This window comes from Colius striatus, chromosome 3, assembly GCF_028858725.1.
Source record: "Colius striatus isolate bColStr4 chromosome 3, bColStr4.1.hap1, whole genome shotgun sequence".
Classification (NCBI taxonomy): Eukaryota; Metazoa; Chordata; class Aves; order Coliiformes; family Coliidae; genus Colius; species Colius striatus.
In genome coordinates, this window is record NC_084761.1 from 10,921,840 (window position 1) to 10,937,680 (window position 15,841).

The following is a 15,841-nucleotide window of genomic DNA, read 5'->3' on the forward strand; positions in this document are numbered from 1 at the left end:
CATTTCATAGAATCATAGTTGGTTTTAGCTGTTTTTCAATATCCATTCAGTTAGACAAAAAGATTTCTGATTTATGTTGTAATGAAGAAACAGAATCTAAACCCACTTACACCTGTTGTTGTTGTTTCAAGTAGTTCAATATGTGTTAATGATACTGTTCCCTTGATTAATAGCATTAATCTAAATATTAAGAATAAGAATTGTTTGGTTACTCTCTACTTTTCATTACAGGCAATTGAGACTGCTCTGGACTGTTTGAAGAGTGCTAACACTGAGCCATACTATCGGAGGCAAGCGTGGGAAGTAATCAAGTGTTTTTTAGTAGCTATGATGAGCCTGGATGATAATAAACATGCATTATACCAACTTCTTGCACATCCCAAGTATGACAATTCTTTAAACATAAATGTGTATGTAAGATTTATGGTGTCTTTAGAATAATCTGATTTAGAGACAAGGGTTAGTCTACACAATGTGTTCTTCATGGGATTTTTACCTACTGGTTTATCCTGTTGCCTTCTAAACCAATGCAGTACTTTCCAGTAAGAGGAATTTTGTCAGCATTTTTTAATTTCATGCCAATAACGTGTGTTTATGTTTCATATTTTAATTTTCTTCCCCTAATCACAGTCCAATATATAATCTGTTACATATGATCAGACTTTTAAAAATTAATTTTAGTTTAAATACTTGTTTAGTTTAAATATTTGGAATATTCTGGTGCTTAATTGCATTTTAAAGATTTGATTATGGTGTTTTGTATTTACATCTAACTTTAGTAAAGTGAAGAGATACAACATTCAGTTTCATTTAGTGACCAAACTATGGCATGTTCACACACGTATCCTGTGTTTGCCGTGGTCTGAGGGCTTTTTATTGTTGTGGGGTTTTTTGTGGTTGTTTTTTTGTTTAACAATTTTAGTCATTGGTACTTAATGAGGTTATTGCTTTTAGACGACTTTGATGTTTTTGCCTACAAAGTGTGTGCTGACTTCAACTCTTGCAGCGTAGTAAATGTAGCTAAGGAATATAGTAGCTTTTAAAATTTGCACTTGTTAGGCTTGACATAAATATAGCTTTGCAATGAATAGGTTTTGTTGGGCAGTGATTTGATAAAAAAGGCTTCAGACTTTCAAGATTTAAATCAAATGTCATTTTAAAAAAGGGAAAATGTCAAAATATTGAAAATGACATTCTGTAATTGAGTTGCAGTGTGATGCCTATATACCTATTATTTGTAATATACGTGACTTCTTTTGGACCACTGGCTTTAAATGTTCCTGATGAAATTGAGCTATCCATCATGTTTGAGACCACCGGTTGACAAAATTAATATGGACTGAGTGAAGTGGTCTAGCTCTATCAAAATAAGGATAAAATGGGAGGTGGCGAAGGAGTTAGATATCGAGAACAAGCTTGAAATCGAGTGCTTAACAGTGCTCATGATTGAGCTGCCAGTACTGCAGTTCAGGGTTATAATGAACTTAATTTTGTCTTTCAGCTTTACTGAGAAGTCCATACCCAGTGTGATTATTTCACATCGATACAAAGCTCAGGATACTCCAGCTCGTAAAACATTTGAACAGGCATTGACAGGGGCATTCATGTCAGCAGTCATCAAAGACCTGAGGCCTAGTGCCCTGCCTTTTGTAGCCAGCTTAATCCGCCATTACACAATGGTAGCAGTCGCTCAGCAGTGTGGTAAGTAAAGGACAATAGAGATGGTGTGTCATGAGAAGGATGCAGAAGTTTATAATTCTCCTAATAGTAATCTGTTTCAAGAAAGTTGTGATATTGCAGTTTCTTCTGGGTAGATCTACTAATTTTTGTTTGATGGCAAGTTTTGTAAAACAATCAATCGTTTGATAGTACTTTCAAAATGTTACAGCCAGTGAAATAATTACAGCTTGTAACAGTTTATATTTCCTATACACAGTTATTTTTGCATATGGCCTTTAATTTGGATATCTTACCTGTGGTTTTGAAGGACCATCAGAGGAAATAAGTATATGTTAGAAAATTGCAGTCTTGTGACTATGAAGAACACTTTTTGTTTGGAGTTGGACTGTATGACAAGTAATTTGGAAAAATACATACTATAAGCATATCATTCTTCTTTGTCACATTAATGCAACTTGAATTTTTATGACTCTTTAATTAAAACTTCTTGTAGTTCATAGTCTAGTGCATAGAAGAAAATATTCAGGTAGATGTAATCTTTTTTTCTTCTAAGAGCGAAGAATACCTTGCAGTCCATTTATATGCAAATGGACACAGTGTTTACTGGTTTTGCCATCAGCTAGATGGAGAGGTAGTAAAATCTAATTGAAAGACTATTCATATTGAAATATCCCACTGTTTTATCTTTTTTTTTTCTCTCTCTTTTTTTCTTCTAATACAAATTACAGGTCCTTTTTTGCTGCAGTGCTATCAGGTTGGAAGCCAGCCTAGCACAGCCATGTTTCATAGTGAAGAAAATGGGTCAAAAGGCATGGATCCCTTGGTGCTTATTGATGCCATAGCAATCTGCATGGCATATGAGGAGAAGGAACTCTGCAAAATTGGAGAAGTGGCTCTTGCAGTGATATTTGATGTTGCAAGCATTATCTTGGGTTCAAAGGAAAGGGTAATATATCTAAGTTTGTTTTGTTTTATTTCTTAATCTAGTTTCAGCCAATGCTTTTTTGTTTCTAAAACTTTGGAGAGTATCACTGAACTGAAAGCAAACGGATACATTTCTTTGTTTCCAGGCTTGTCAACTTCCCTTGTTTTCATACATTGTGGAACGTTTATGTGCTTGTTGTTATGAACAAGCTTGGTATGCCAAATTAGGAGGTGTTGTGTCAATTAAATTTCTTATGGAACGACTGCCACTAATTTGGGTCCTCCAGAACCAGCAGACTTTCCTGAAGGCTCTTCTCTTTGTTATGATGGATCTAACTGGAGAGGTATTTAATGAATTAATTATATCACATAGTTTGGGGGGGGGGACTTTTGTTCTTAAATTCACACAGACTAAACTCTTGCTAATCTTGATTTTGCTTAACTTTAGAATGTATTGTATCTCTGATAGTTACGAGTTTACAAGTGAATCTTAGTCATTTTAACTTAAACCAAGACCTGATGTTAGGAATTAGGTCTATTTTTTTCTACGTAACTTTGCCAAAGTTGTTGGAATTATGCTTGTGTCTTTCAGAGTAAAAATGTACAGGTCACATTCAGATTAGTGAAAGAGCAGTAAATTCACTGTCACTTGCATGAAAAACACTTTTTTCTTCCTATGTTTACTTTGAAAGATGTTCATTTTATCAAAAAACTATGTTGTAGCTATAGCTATCTAGAGAATCCGCTGCTTGGCCTTTTCTCAGTTGTGAATCATATGGTGTCAACGTTGCTAAGAGCTCCAGTGTTTGAGTTCTGTTTATAAAATTGTGTTGCATTTCCACTCACAGTTTTGGAATGATTGGTGGGAAGACTAGTTGAATGTGTTTTATGTGTTTTAACTGTTCACACAGGATTCATCAAAATTGAATGTGTGTAGATTTCTGTTCTTTGTTCTGTATTTAATAAAAATGATCTGTGATACCTTAGGTTTCCAATGGAGCAGTTGCTATGGCAAAGACCACATTAGAACAGCTTCTGATTAGATGTGCAACTCCTTTAAAAGATGAAGAAAAAACAGAAGAAATCTTAGCAGCACAGGAAAAGTCTTTCCATCATGTAACACATGACCTCGTTCGAGAAGTAACCTCTCCAAACTCTACTGTGAGAAAACAGGCCATGCATTCATTGCAGGTACTTGCCCAGGTCACTGGAAAAAGTGTCACAGTGATTATGGAACCACATAAAGAGGTAAGCAGAAACACTTACTGAAAGTGAGTTTGAAATGGTTTACTGATTTGGATTTGTAAAATGATCTTCTGAGTACTTTTTCCCACATCATTGAATGATGATTTTAGTACTTTGTTAGAATATGTTTGCCACTTGCTAGGTTTCATTGTTCTAAAATACAGTGTGACTGGAGTACTATAGTGATTCGTACAAGCTGTGCCCAAATACTTAGCCAGTATTTATAGAATCTTCAGATTGACTTACATCCTAAAATTGTGGACTGCTCGTCGTATCACCAATTGAACTAGGTTAGGCCAGGTATACTGCCTTTGGAACATCAATGTTGTGTTACTCTCTAAATATGAGGCATATTGCTATGCCTTTTCCTGTCTACAGAATGGTGGAAGTTGGAAGGGGTCTCTAGAGGTCATGTAGCCCAACCCTCTGCTAAAGAAGGTTCACCTTGATCAGGGTGCACAGGAATGTGTCCAGGAGGGGTTTGAAAACCTCCATAGAAGGACACTCCACATCCTCTCTGGGCAGCCTGTTTCAGGGCACCCTCACCCTCATAGGAAAGAAGTTTCTCCTCATGTTTTAGTGGAACTTCTGTGTTCCAGTTTTTGCCCATTACCTGTAATCCTATCACTAGACACTACAGAAAAAAAGACTGACCCCATCCTCTTGATACCCACTCTTTAGGTATTTATAAGCATTGATAAGATTTCCCCTTGAGTCTTCTCCAGGCTAAACAGCTCCAGTTCTCTCAGCCTTTCCTTGTCAGAGGAAGATGCTCCTGTCCCCTGATCATTGTGGTAGCCCTTCACTGGTCGCTCTCTAGAAGAACTGGGCACAGTACTCCAGATGAGGCTTCACCAGGGCAGAGTAGAGGGGAAGGAGAACCTCCCTCAACCTACAGCCCACACTCTTCTTAATGCACCCCCAGGATGCCATTGGCCTTCTTGGCCATGAAGCGACATTGCTGGCTTATGTTTAGTTTGCTGTCAACCAGAACTCCCAGGTTTCTCTTCATGGACCTGCTTTCCAGTGGGTCAAACTCCAGCCTGTCCTGGTTGCATGGTTGATTGTTCCTGCCAAGGTGTAGGGCTCTGCACTTGCCCTTTTTTGAACCTCATGAAATCCTCTCTGTCCAACTCTCAAGCTTGTCAAGATCTTACTGAAAGGCAGCACAGCCTTCCAGTGGATCAGCCAGTCCTCCCAGTTTGGTGCCAGTGAACTTGTTGAGGGTACACTGTCCCTTCAACCAGGTCGTTGATAAAGATGTTGAGTGGCTCCAGAACAGACCATTCTGGAAACCCGCTAGCACAGACCTCCAACCAGACTCTACCCAGAAAGAGACTATAAAGGTGAAGGCTTTTGTGATTTTTTCAATGATTGAGCTAACATTATCCTAGATATTTCTTAACACTAAGAGCATTCATTGTCTTGAAAGACATGTATTAAAGCCCTAAGGACCACAACAACATGAAATTGTAGATGATATTGTTTCAGTTTGGGAACATACAGAGAAGACTTCTAATTGAGATATTGTTTTGCTTAAGATGTTTATGAAGGAGAGTGGAAAGTTAGTTAATGGAAAAAACTTTAAAGTATGTTTACATTTTTATGATGTTTTAGGAGCTTAAAATATTCCCATTTCTTGACTTAATATTTGAAGTGCCTACGTCTATGAATTTTTTTGTTTTTTGTTGTGTTATGTGAAGTTACTAAGCATCTTAGATCTGTTCACATAGAATCTTTAGTAATTACAGATACTGAGTTGTTTCATGAACTGACTGTATTAAATTAGTTCAGAGAAATACTTTTCTTCTTGTTTAGTAATTTCTAAAGAGTTACATCTGGAACCACAGTAGCAAATGGATAGAAATGTGCAGCTTTGACTAATGATGTCATTATTCAAATAATCTCACTAATTCACTGATCTAAATTACATTGTGTAGGTTCTCCAAGACATGGTTCCTCCTAAAAAGCATTTACTTAGGCATCAACCTGCAAATGCCCAAATTGGCCTGATGGAGGGAAATACATTTTGCACAACCCTACAACCCCGATTGTTTACAATGGATCTAAATGTTGTGGAACACAAGGTTTTCTACACAGAGGTACTTTCTTTCTGTGTTTTTGTATTTGAATGTGGATAGTTAACAGTGTTAGGTATTTTTAGCAATGAATGTTGTGTTTTCTCTCTGCATTGTAAACTTTCACTGAAATGTAGGAATTTGCCATTTGACACACGAACTGAGATCTACCTTTATAGTTCTGAGCTAAGCAGAATATGCTATTGTGTATGAAATAGATTAGATTATATTTGTTGTTATACTCATGGTCTGATAGCCCTAACTTTCATATTTAAGTCTTACTTTATGCACAATAGATCTATTTAATAAATTGTTGTACCACCAAAACATACCTGCTTTTTGTTAAGATTTTTGCATCCCTATCCTTTAAGGGTGAAATCAAATATAAAACTAGTATGTAGATTTGACTTGCAGAAGTCCTTTGGTTTCGTGGCTATCTCATCCAAACGTATGTTCTGCAGGTCTTTGATAACAACAATAATTGCAATTAGCAAGGCAGGTATGGGGTGTAGTTGTCAATGCAGAGTATCCTCTGGTTCTGCCTTAAAACAAAACCAAAGTGCTATAGATTGAAAAATGTCTGTAAAGGTGACAGAGATATAGTTTTGGTATCATGAAGGTCTGAATCTTAATAGCATACTTGAATATAGGTGCAACCCAGACATTATTAACTTGCATAACTTCAATTCAACCAGTTTGGTGTTTACAACCAAAACCCACACACTTACTTAAAGTAATTGCCTGCAAAAAGAGCTATGTAGGAATGAATTTTCCCTCTGGGTCATGACCCGTGACCATTAGAATTACTACAGTCGTTTTCAGCATGTTTTTTTCTTTGTTAAACTCCTCCTATTCTCTTACCCTTTTTCCTCAGTACTTTCTGTACTCTTACTGCCATTCAGGAGGCAAGCTTTTATGTAGACTTATTTTATCATATGAGCGGCCTGTTTGCAGATAGGCAAGCTAGGTGTTGGCCAACAAAATGCTAAATGGCTTATTTTTGAGTGACTTCTCTGCTGGCAATGCTGATGGACTCTCTTGCCTCTGGTTAACCTCTAGATTTCATGGGAACTTATACCCTAATTCTGAGTAGGATTTTTGCCTGTTGTTTAAATTTGGAGGTTCATTAGGTGTTTGCATAAACGTTGCTCTTTGAGGAGACAATACTCGAAAGGTATATTTTAACACCGTTCCAAACATGGTTAACTGTTATGCTAAAATGAATTGTTTCTTTTCCCTAGTTACTGAATTTGTGTGAGGCTGAAGATACTGCCTTAATGAAACTACCTTGTTATAAAAGTCTTCCATCACTTGTACCTCTTCGAATTGCAGCCTTGAGTAAGTAAAATTTCCTAAACAACATTTGATGCAGGTAAGTGTCCTTGTGAGCAATGAACAGTTGTCTTCCCAAGATCAGCAGAAAACTTGAGTGCTTGAAGACTGATGACTGCTCTCTAGAGGTCACAGTTTAATGGAGAGAATAATGGGAAAGTATCACTACTTTCTTAATGACTAGGATTTAGTTTCTGAAAGGAACCCAAAGTCTTTTTAGACTAATTATGTTGTATAGCATTAGGAAAACTTTAGAACTCTTAATAGAATTTCCATTCTTTTACAAGTTTATGATGCCTGTTGCTTTTGGCAAAGCATGCTATGCTTTAGCTGTCTGTAATTTAAGATGAAATAAAAGGAACTTGAAGAGAAGAAATGTAGAATTAGGGTTTTTTTCCCCTCTCTTTTGAAATGGAGTTAACAAAGAGAACAAATATACTTTGATATTTGCAGATGCTCTAGCTGCCTGCAATTACTTGCCTCAGTCGAGAGAGAAAATCATTGCTGCACTTTTCAAGGCACTTAATTCAACAAATAATGAACTGCAGGAGGCAGGAGAAGCATGCATGAGAAAGGTTAGTGTATTAAAACAGTGTTGCTTTTGAGTCTATTGTTCCTTCTGCCTTACTTCCATGTTACAAAGCTTCTTGGGAAAGTTCTCTACAGGAAATGATGACTGCTCTGTTAAATTTTGTTAGTGACACCGATGTCATTAAGTTTCTGTCAGATGTGGGTTTTTAGGGATTTGAACTTACCCATAAAATTTTATTCTGGCTGAAGTTAAGCCGTATAAGCTCTTGAAGAAGGACCATTTTCAGTCTTTCTGTCTGTCTGGTCTATTGGTCTTTCTGTTTGACTGGTCTTTGTAAATGTATCTTTTCTTCTGAATAAACAGCATCAGTCCTTCCCAGCAGTCTTAGAGATGGGCATGCTTGGCTTTACTTTTCTTGTGTTTCTTCTTTTTTCCTAAAGAAGGAGGTAGAGACCCCATAGTTGGTTTTGGGGAAGTAAGCAATACAGCAGAGTTAGACTCTGCATCACATTATGGCAGTTGCCTTAAGGAGCAGGACTGTGGCTATACTGTTTATGGTCAGAATTAGTATCTTTACATGGTGCTACACTACATTGTCTGCTCTGCAGATACTAGGTTATAGTGTAAAAAAAGCTGTAAAGGCAGGGAAAAGGGTTGCCTCTCATCATGATGTATTGCCCAGTAACTCAGTCTAATTCTGATTCAGTAAAATTTTAATACTGTTTTTCTAAGTAAAGGCAATGATAATAAAATTACTTACAGCCTCTTTGTAATAATGTGTAGACTGTCTGGCATGAAACAGGGACTATCACTATAGCAATATTGGTGGTTTACATTTGTTTAGGCCATTTACTGATTAGCGGTCAGACCTTGTTTTTGCATGTCACTGGACATGAGAGGGAATGCGCTAATTATTTATGACTTGCTGACAGTACAGTTGGGTTGAGAGGTAAGAGGGTGCAAATAAGGGTTGTTTTGATGTATGCATTTCTCATAAGATTTTTCAGATTGTTTTTACTTGTGATAAATCCATGCCCACAGGATGTTTGGTTATGACAGGAAGTACTCTGACTGCTTGCAGCCAGGTTCTCTTGACCTTTTATGTTATTCAGGACACATGCTGATTGTAACATAGAAATTTGCTCTGTTGCCTCTGGCCAGGTTCACAGACAGTTCTTAATAAAGCAGTGTCTAAGTAGTTTGTTCATAGATATATTTTATTTCTAACTGTGGCAGTTTTTCAGTCCATCTGTAATTAAGATCTCTAATTTGATTATTTTGTGGAACATTGTACTGTGCATCAGAAATACTTAACTGCTTCCCAAATCCATCTTGTCACTGGATATATTTCCAGCAATAAATATTGTTTAAGCTGCTGCATTCTGAAAGTATAAAATAAAAAATTCTGCTGACTTGATTTTTCTCTAAGAAGGATGCTTACAGCAAAGCTGCTTCCCTCTCTGTTTGTATCTTAATTCCATACTCTCTTGCAGTTCCTGGAGGGAGCTACCATAGAAGTTGATCAAATTCACACACACATGAGACCGTTGCTTATGATGTTGGGAGACTATCGAAGTCTGACACTGAATGTTGTGAATCGCCTGACATCAGTCACAAGACTTTTTCCAAACTCTTTTAATGATAAATTCTGTGATCAGATGATGGTAAGCATATTCAAGTATTCTTTAGCTCTTCCAGAAGACGTTTTCTTTTACCTAATATTCACATTGTTGACGAGTCAGAGAACAATTCAGTAGTGATTCATTGTATATATTGAAAGGAAAAGATTTTTATTTCACAATTAATAGGAAGAAAATGAAATATTTTGAGTTTATTTCTGAAGAGAAATCAGAAGGTAGAGATGTTATTTTCTGGTGAAGACATACCAGGATATGCTAGGGTCCACTTGGACAAACTTAGCTTTAAACAAGATGCGAGCAGTATAACATACTAAGGAAACCCTTGAAAATATATTTCACTTGCTAGTGGGCCTAGTGGAAGGTATTGCCTTTCCTATTTGCAATTTTTAAACTATGTATTTGAATTCCTTATCTTTATTTAAATGCATACTTATAAATCAAATCATTAAACAAGTGTAAGCTTATCAGACTTCAGATATTTTATCAACATGTGTATGCTTATAACCCCTGCTTTCTTGAATATGGAAAGAAATTTTAGTAGCAGTAAACTCTTCAATCTGAGAATGAAAAGAACTAATAATTTTTCCCTTTATTTCCTTCAAACAGTCATTTCTACCTCTACTTCTTTCTTTGTAACATATGCTGTTACTTGGTATATAATTTGAAGAATAATGCTAATTATCCTCTCTTTATAGCAACACCTGCGTAAGTGGATGGAAGTTGTAGTTATTACACACAAAGGTGGACAACGAAGTGATGGAAATGTAAGTTGAAGAATGCTTTTTTGTGGGAAGACAAAAAATTAATAGTACTAATGTTCTGGAATTGCAGAACTTGATTACACACTATGTTGTTACAAGCTAATGAAGTTATATGTATATTGAATATGTGTTACAAGTCTCTGTAAGAGGAGTTTTGCTGGCAGTGGTTACTTTAAAGCCTATGCTATACAGACTGATGTGGGAAGAGCTCATTGATTTTTATTTTTTGTTTCCTCAGGATTTTCTACTTAAATCTGTTCTTCATTGTAATAGCTGATGAGCTTAGCACCATAATCCCTATTTTTTCACTAATATATTTGATGTTCATAACATATGTTTTTGAAAATTATACAGAATAATCATATAATCCCAGCTAATTGCAAAGAGAATTTATGAGAAAAAGAGTCAATATTTACTAATTAAAGTCTCCTAACCATCTAAATTAATGGCCTCAGCTTTGAACTTTGGGAAACTGATGAATTTTCTTGTAAATGGAAAATTGCACAGTGTAATGACAACACTGTGTGCTCTTGGCAATGTGGCATTAACAGAATTCCTGCTTCAGTGTTTCATGTAGATTACTGGAAGCCCCATCATTGTATTAAGTTTTTATTAATAACTTGTATTAATTGTTGAGATTTATTTTTGCAACCAGGAAAAAAATGAGGAATTCTATTAATTTCTTTGGTTTTAAAATGGGAATGAAATTAGATTGGCTTTTTATTTCCCTCAAAACATGGAGATGGTTTAATAGCTTTTCATTACTCTTTCCACTCATTGTAAAGAGAGCTTTTAATTCTTCATTTAGTCATTGCTTTGTATTTGACCTAGATGTTCCGTAATGGAGTAGAATCTGTTTCTTACGTTTAATCTTCAATGTGAATTTTTCAGTTAAACACATTTTATTCCAGTAATTTTATTAAGGTCAGAGTAGTTCTAAGGCCTTTTTATTCTTCTTTTGAGATTCACTTTTCCTCAAACGTGATGATTACAGATATCTTGTAAATCTTTTTATAGCATTATTTTTTAAACCACAGTGTGGCACACGTAGAACAGTTTTTACTTGTCCCTAAATAGAATTTAATTGTGAATTCTTTGGCTTTTAATGTTTTCTCTTGATGTTTTCTATTTAGTTGTATGTTTAGTTTTGTAAACCTGTAATTTTTCTTTCTTGGTGTTGGTTTTAAACCTATGTATGTTGAGGGGGAAATGCACACCAGGCAGGAATCAACTGTCACCTCTTGAGGGAGAAGTCTATGGAAACATTTTCAAATAGAATTGTGTGACTGCAAAGCTAATTGAAATATTACTTCCCCCACCTCTCCCCCAAGCTGTTCCTCTGAAGTTTCCTTAAAAAACAAACTAGGAAAATGAAGGAGGGCACAGACAGTGTGACCTCTGTTCAGTTGCTCTGACACTCTGTGTTTGTATGCCTGTATGTACAGGCACTGTTGTATCTTCTAAGTGTGGAAAAACTAGGATGGTGAAACTGGTGGTTACTGTAGCTGGCTTTCATTTACTCTTGGTTTCTTCTTGACCATAGCAAGATTCTGAAATCTGGGATACTCACTTAAAAGCAATGTTGGGGGTGTTGCTGGAGTAGGTTGCATTGTTCAGACTGAGTGGCTAGATCTAGGAGATGGTAACTGTGCAGTGGAGAACAGAATTAGCCAGGAAAATCAATTTTTGCTAGTGAAACGTTACAGAGCAGTGTTACAATAGCTTTTTTGACCTAAGGAGTTTTCATCTTGTTCCACTTTATGAAGATGCCATTTGATGGTGATGCTGGTGTTGCCACGCAGTTCTCCAATACAGTGGCTAGTGAACAAGGCTTCATTCTGAAACAGCTCAAAAGTCTATGGAGTGAGTCTTCACATATAAATGCAAATTCTAGACAAATATCTTTGTTAAAAATGATGCATGCTAATTAGCAACTATTGTAAAGATCCACATTGAGACCAGAGTAACTAAGCTACTTTGTTCACCTAAGTAAATTTATCAGATGCTGCTCCTGAACTGTGGATTGGCTGCTTAGATAAATAAACAAATTAAACCATAGACATATTAGGAAGCTATTAAGATGTAGCAAAATCTTTAAGTCCTTTCTTCCCATCTTCCCTGCCTCCTCAAGGAAAGGCCGGGTTTTTTTTTTTAGGTCATGTCCAGTAATTGAAAAAACAAGTTTTGAGTAGATAGTTGCCTCTCTTTTGTGAACTGTGGCACCATGGTCGAAATTATGTGTTACAGCTAGTTAGAAGGACTTTATAGCTTGGTAGTTCAAGTACTGAAAGTGATTTCATAATCAATGCTGGAGGAATTTGTCTTTGAAGACGCTAAAATATTGCGTCCTTGACTTAATCACCTCTAATATCTTTTTATTCAGTACAAATATGTGAGAAGCTAAGTCTAAACAATACACGAGGAGAAAAAAGAGATATTTTTCATCCTAATTCTGAGAAAAGCAATTCAGAGCATGGGAGATGCTCTTTATCTCCTTTTTTTTCAGTTTGAGATGAGAAAATAACCCTACTGAATTCAGTTTCTGACTGCAAACTGAAGAATAGCATATTCTTACTTGTTCATTTATTTGATGTTTTTGTGAGCTTTTTGTTTTCATGCTTTAACTTCTGTTTTGGTTCAGCCTGCCAAGGAAGGGGTAGAGGTGAGAAACTCAGTGGAGGAACCAGGAAGTTCTTTGTTGTTATGAGGGTTTTTGTGTTTGAATTTTTGGTTTCTTTTAACTTGTGGTTTGTTAGTTTTCTTGTTGTGTTTTGGGCGGAGTGCACTGTGCCTATGAGTACAGTGCTGTGAATTCTGTTTGTGGCAGAGTTGTTTTCATAGCATTGTTAAGGATGTTGAGCATGTTTGTTCAAGGAAAAGCAGGATTTTTATGTTCTGTGAAGGCATAAGCGCTTTCAAAGATTTTTCACGTGTTCTCTGCCTCACACTTCAGTCCATGAGAATAGTCTAGTGGGGATCTGTCTAGGGAGATCATATGAAAGGACTGAGGACTAACACTTTGCGTTTAAATTCACTAGAGGAAGTTCAATGTGCTTGTTAATAATATTCCTTTGTCTACTGCTACTGGAAATTGGTTTTAGGGGAGAGTGAGGGTGGATGTTTTGGTTTTTCCCTTTACCTTTTCTTTCTGAAGAAAATCCACACTCTAGTTAGCTGAAATATAGTCTCGGTTTAAATGACACAACAAAACAAAACACTAAATTATTTTGGTCTTCAGAAGAATTTAATATCTGGTGGGAGAACAGAGCTGACTTTTCTTTGAAGTAACCAGCTGTTTGTAAGATACACTGGGAAGAAGCATCTGTCTTTTTCTTCATGTGTAGTTTGGGGTTGGGGGATATATATGAGAAAGTGTTTAGAAAGGAAGATTTGGCTTTTTGATGCATGAGCCTCTTGATGTAGTGCAGTGAACACTCTGTAACTCCCCCATCACCATTATCATTACACAGTGTTTAGCTCTTACCTCTAAAACACTGCTACATTGACGAAGAAAATAAAATTAAACCATGAAATTAAAAGGGGGGAAGGGCAGACTTCCAAAAGAGCAATTTTCTCCATACATCATGGTAAATAGATGATGTATATATGTTAACTGTTTGCATTTGGTTGCTGGCTATGCTAATATGGAGAGGAGAGAAAAAAATTAGTATGTGTAATCCTATGTTTATATGTTTAGCTGGTAATATTAATTTAGTCTTGTTTCTTTTTACCTGTAGGAAATGAAGATTTGTTCAGCAATTATAAATTTATTCCATCTGATCCCAGCTGCCCCTCAGACTTTGGTTAAACCTCTGCTGGAAGTTGTTATGAAAACAGAACGAGCAATGTTGATTGAGGTAAAAGTGGAAGTTGAATATAGCTGAGATTTTTGCTTTATAGTATTTTTAACACTAGTATATAATTATAATATTTTGAACATAGTGTGGGAATATTTGATGTAATGAATAAATGTGCTCTTCAAGCCTTTTAAGAGATATTAACATTTATCTTAGACTCTCAAAATTGACAATAAATTCTCATCATAGATGTTCTGAACATTTTGTATCTGCATAAATGCCCAGTGAAATGTATTTTTTTGAGTGCTAGTAAATTAGTAGAAAATACTCTGTACTCTGCATTCTTAATTTAAGCTTTATGAATCTTTCAGGCTGGCAGTCCCTTCAGAGAACCACTGATAAAATTTTTGACACGTCACCCCTCCCAGACTGTGGAGCTGTTCATGATGGAAGCCACTTTAAATGATCCTCAGTGGAGCAGAATGTTTATGGTAAGCTGTGCGGGGAGGGAAGCAGGAAAAATCCCTCATCTTCACAAATCTGATCAAGGGAAATGTTTCAATCTTTTCCATCTTTTTCTCCTTGTATGACCTTGTAGTTCTTAATCATGGTCTTACTCTGTAATGCTTGTAGAGTCCGTATTCTCTGTATTTGTCCTGAGATGTTGATTTTTTACTGTACCAGATCATGTAAGGTTATTGCTGAAGTTATAGAGGTTATTTTTATATTTCTGAAATACAGCCTCTGCAACTTTATTGAGGAGTATAAAAGCTACAGGATGACATAGCCTTTTGGTATTTTTGCTTTTAAAGGTGGTTGTTAAAATTATTTCTTCCCCTTCTTCAGAGTTTCTTAAAACATAAAGATGCCAAACCTCTACGAGATGTACTGGCAGCTAATCCTAACCGATTTATCACTCTGCTGTTACCTGTTGGTACCCAAGCAGCTGTTAGACCTGGTTCTCCAAGCACTACCACAATGCGCCTTGATCTACAGTTTCAGGCTATCAAGGTATTTTTTTGTTCTTGTTTGTCTGTGCACTGGATAATTAAACTTCTTCAGCTACAAACCTGTTAAACACACACATACACACATACAAGCCTATATGTATGTATTATAACTCATAGAAAAACACTTGTAAACATGTAAAGTGTTTGTAGTCAGAATCACTCTGGGAAGGGAGGAGAAACTCAAATGAACTGCATGTTTTTTTTTACTCAAGTAAGATATAAGAGAAAAGCATGGCAATGAGAACTTTTAGAAACTGAAATTCCTTTAAAAATTGACCTAAGCAAGTTTTTGTTTTACTCTTTTTATACAAAATATTTTAAAGTCCTTCATTGAACTTAAAAATGCTTTTAGATTTTCTTTTCAACTGGCAGTTCTGTTGCAAGTTGACTGTATATTTGTCTTGTTTTGCTTTTGACAGATCATAAGTATTATTGTTAAGAATGATGAATGTTGGTTAGCAAATCAACATTCCTTGGTGAATCAGCTGAAACGTGTATGGGTGAGTGAAGCTTTTCAGGAGAGACATCGTAAGGAGAATATGGCTGCGACGAATTGGAAAGAGCCAAAGCTATTAGCATACTGCTTACTGAATTACTGCAAGTATGTCCCAACTTTTATTTCCTATAACTTACATACCTTTTCTTAAAATTCTGAAAACACTCTAAAGATATACAGAAGTATGCAGTGGGTTACAGGTATTGAAGATAAACTTTAATGTATTTCATAATACTGCCAGTAGCTTTCAAACCATGCCTCTGGTATTACCTGCTCTTGCCTTTCTGCTCATTTGAAACCAAGATCAGTTTCTTCCCAGAGTCATTAGCATAGTAGTTTGGTTAGG

At 36.1% G+C, this 15,841-nt stretch overlaps 1 protein-coding gene across 3 annotated transcripts in view; it reads left to right on the plus strand.

Annotated features, from left to right (window-relative positions):
* Window positions 1-15,841, plus strand: part of TRRAP (transformation/transcription domain associated protein) — a 97,804-nt gene that overhangs the window by 23,866 nt on the left and 58,097 nt on the right. For all 3 annotated transcript variants that reach the window (XM_061991973.1, XM_061991972.1, XM_061991974.1), the window contains 14 exons: window positions 232-383; window positions 1,502-1,701; window positions 2,409-2,626; window positions 2,751-2,948; window positions 3,592-3,852; window positions 5,790-5,951; window positions 7,169-7,265; window positions 7,713-7,834; window positions 9,285-9,455; window positions 10,127-10,195; window positions 13,930-14,049; window positions 14,361-14,480; window positions 14,836-15,000; window positions 15,419-15,600. In XM_061991973.1, coding sequence (XP_061847957.1) covers window positions 232-383; window positions 1,502-1,701; window positions 2,409-2,626; window positions 2,751-2,948; window positions 3,592-3,852; window positions 5,790-5,951; window positions 7,169-7,265; window positions 7,713-7,834; window positions 9,285-9,455; window positions 10,127-10,195; window positions 13,930-14,049; window positions 14,361-14,480; window positions 14,836-15,000; window positions 15,419-15,600 — 2,237 coding nt within the window. The remainder of the gene's footprint in view (window positions 1-231; window positions 384-1,501; window positions 1,702-2,408; window positions 2,627-2,750; window positions 2,949-3,591; window positions 3,853-5,789; window positions 5,952-7,168; window positions 7,266-7,712; window positions 7,835-9,284; window positions 9,456-10,126; window positions 10,196-13,929; window positions 14,050-14,360; window positions 14,481-14,835; window positions 15,001-15,418; window positions 15,601-15,841) is intronic.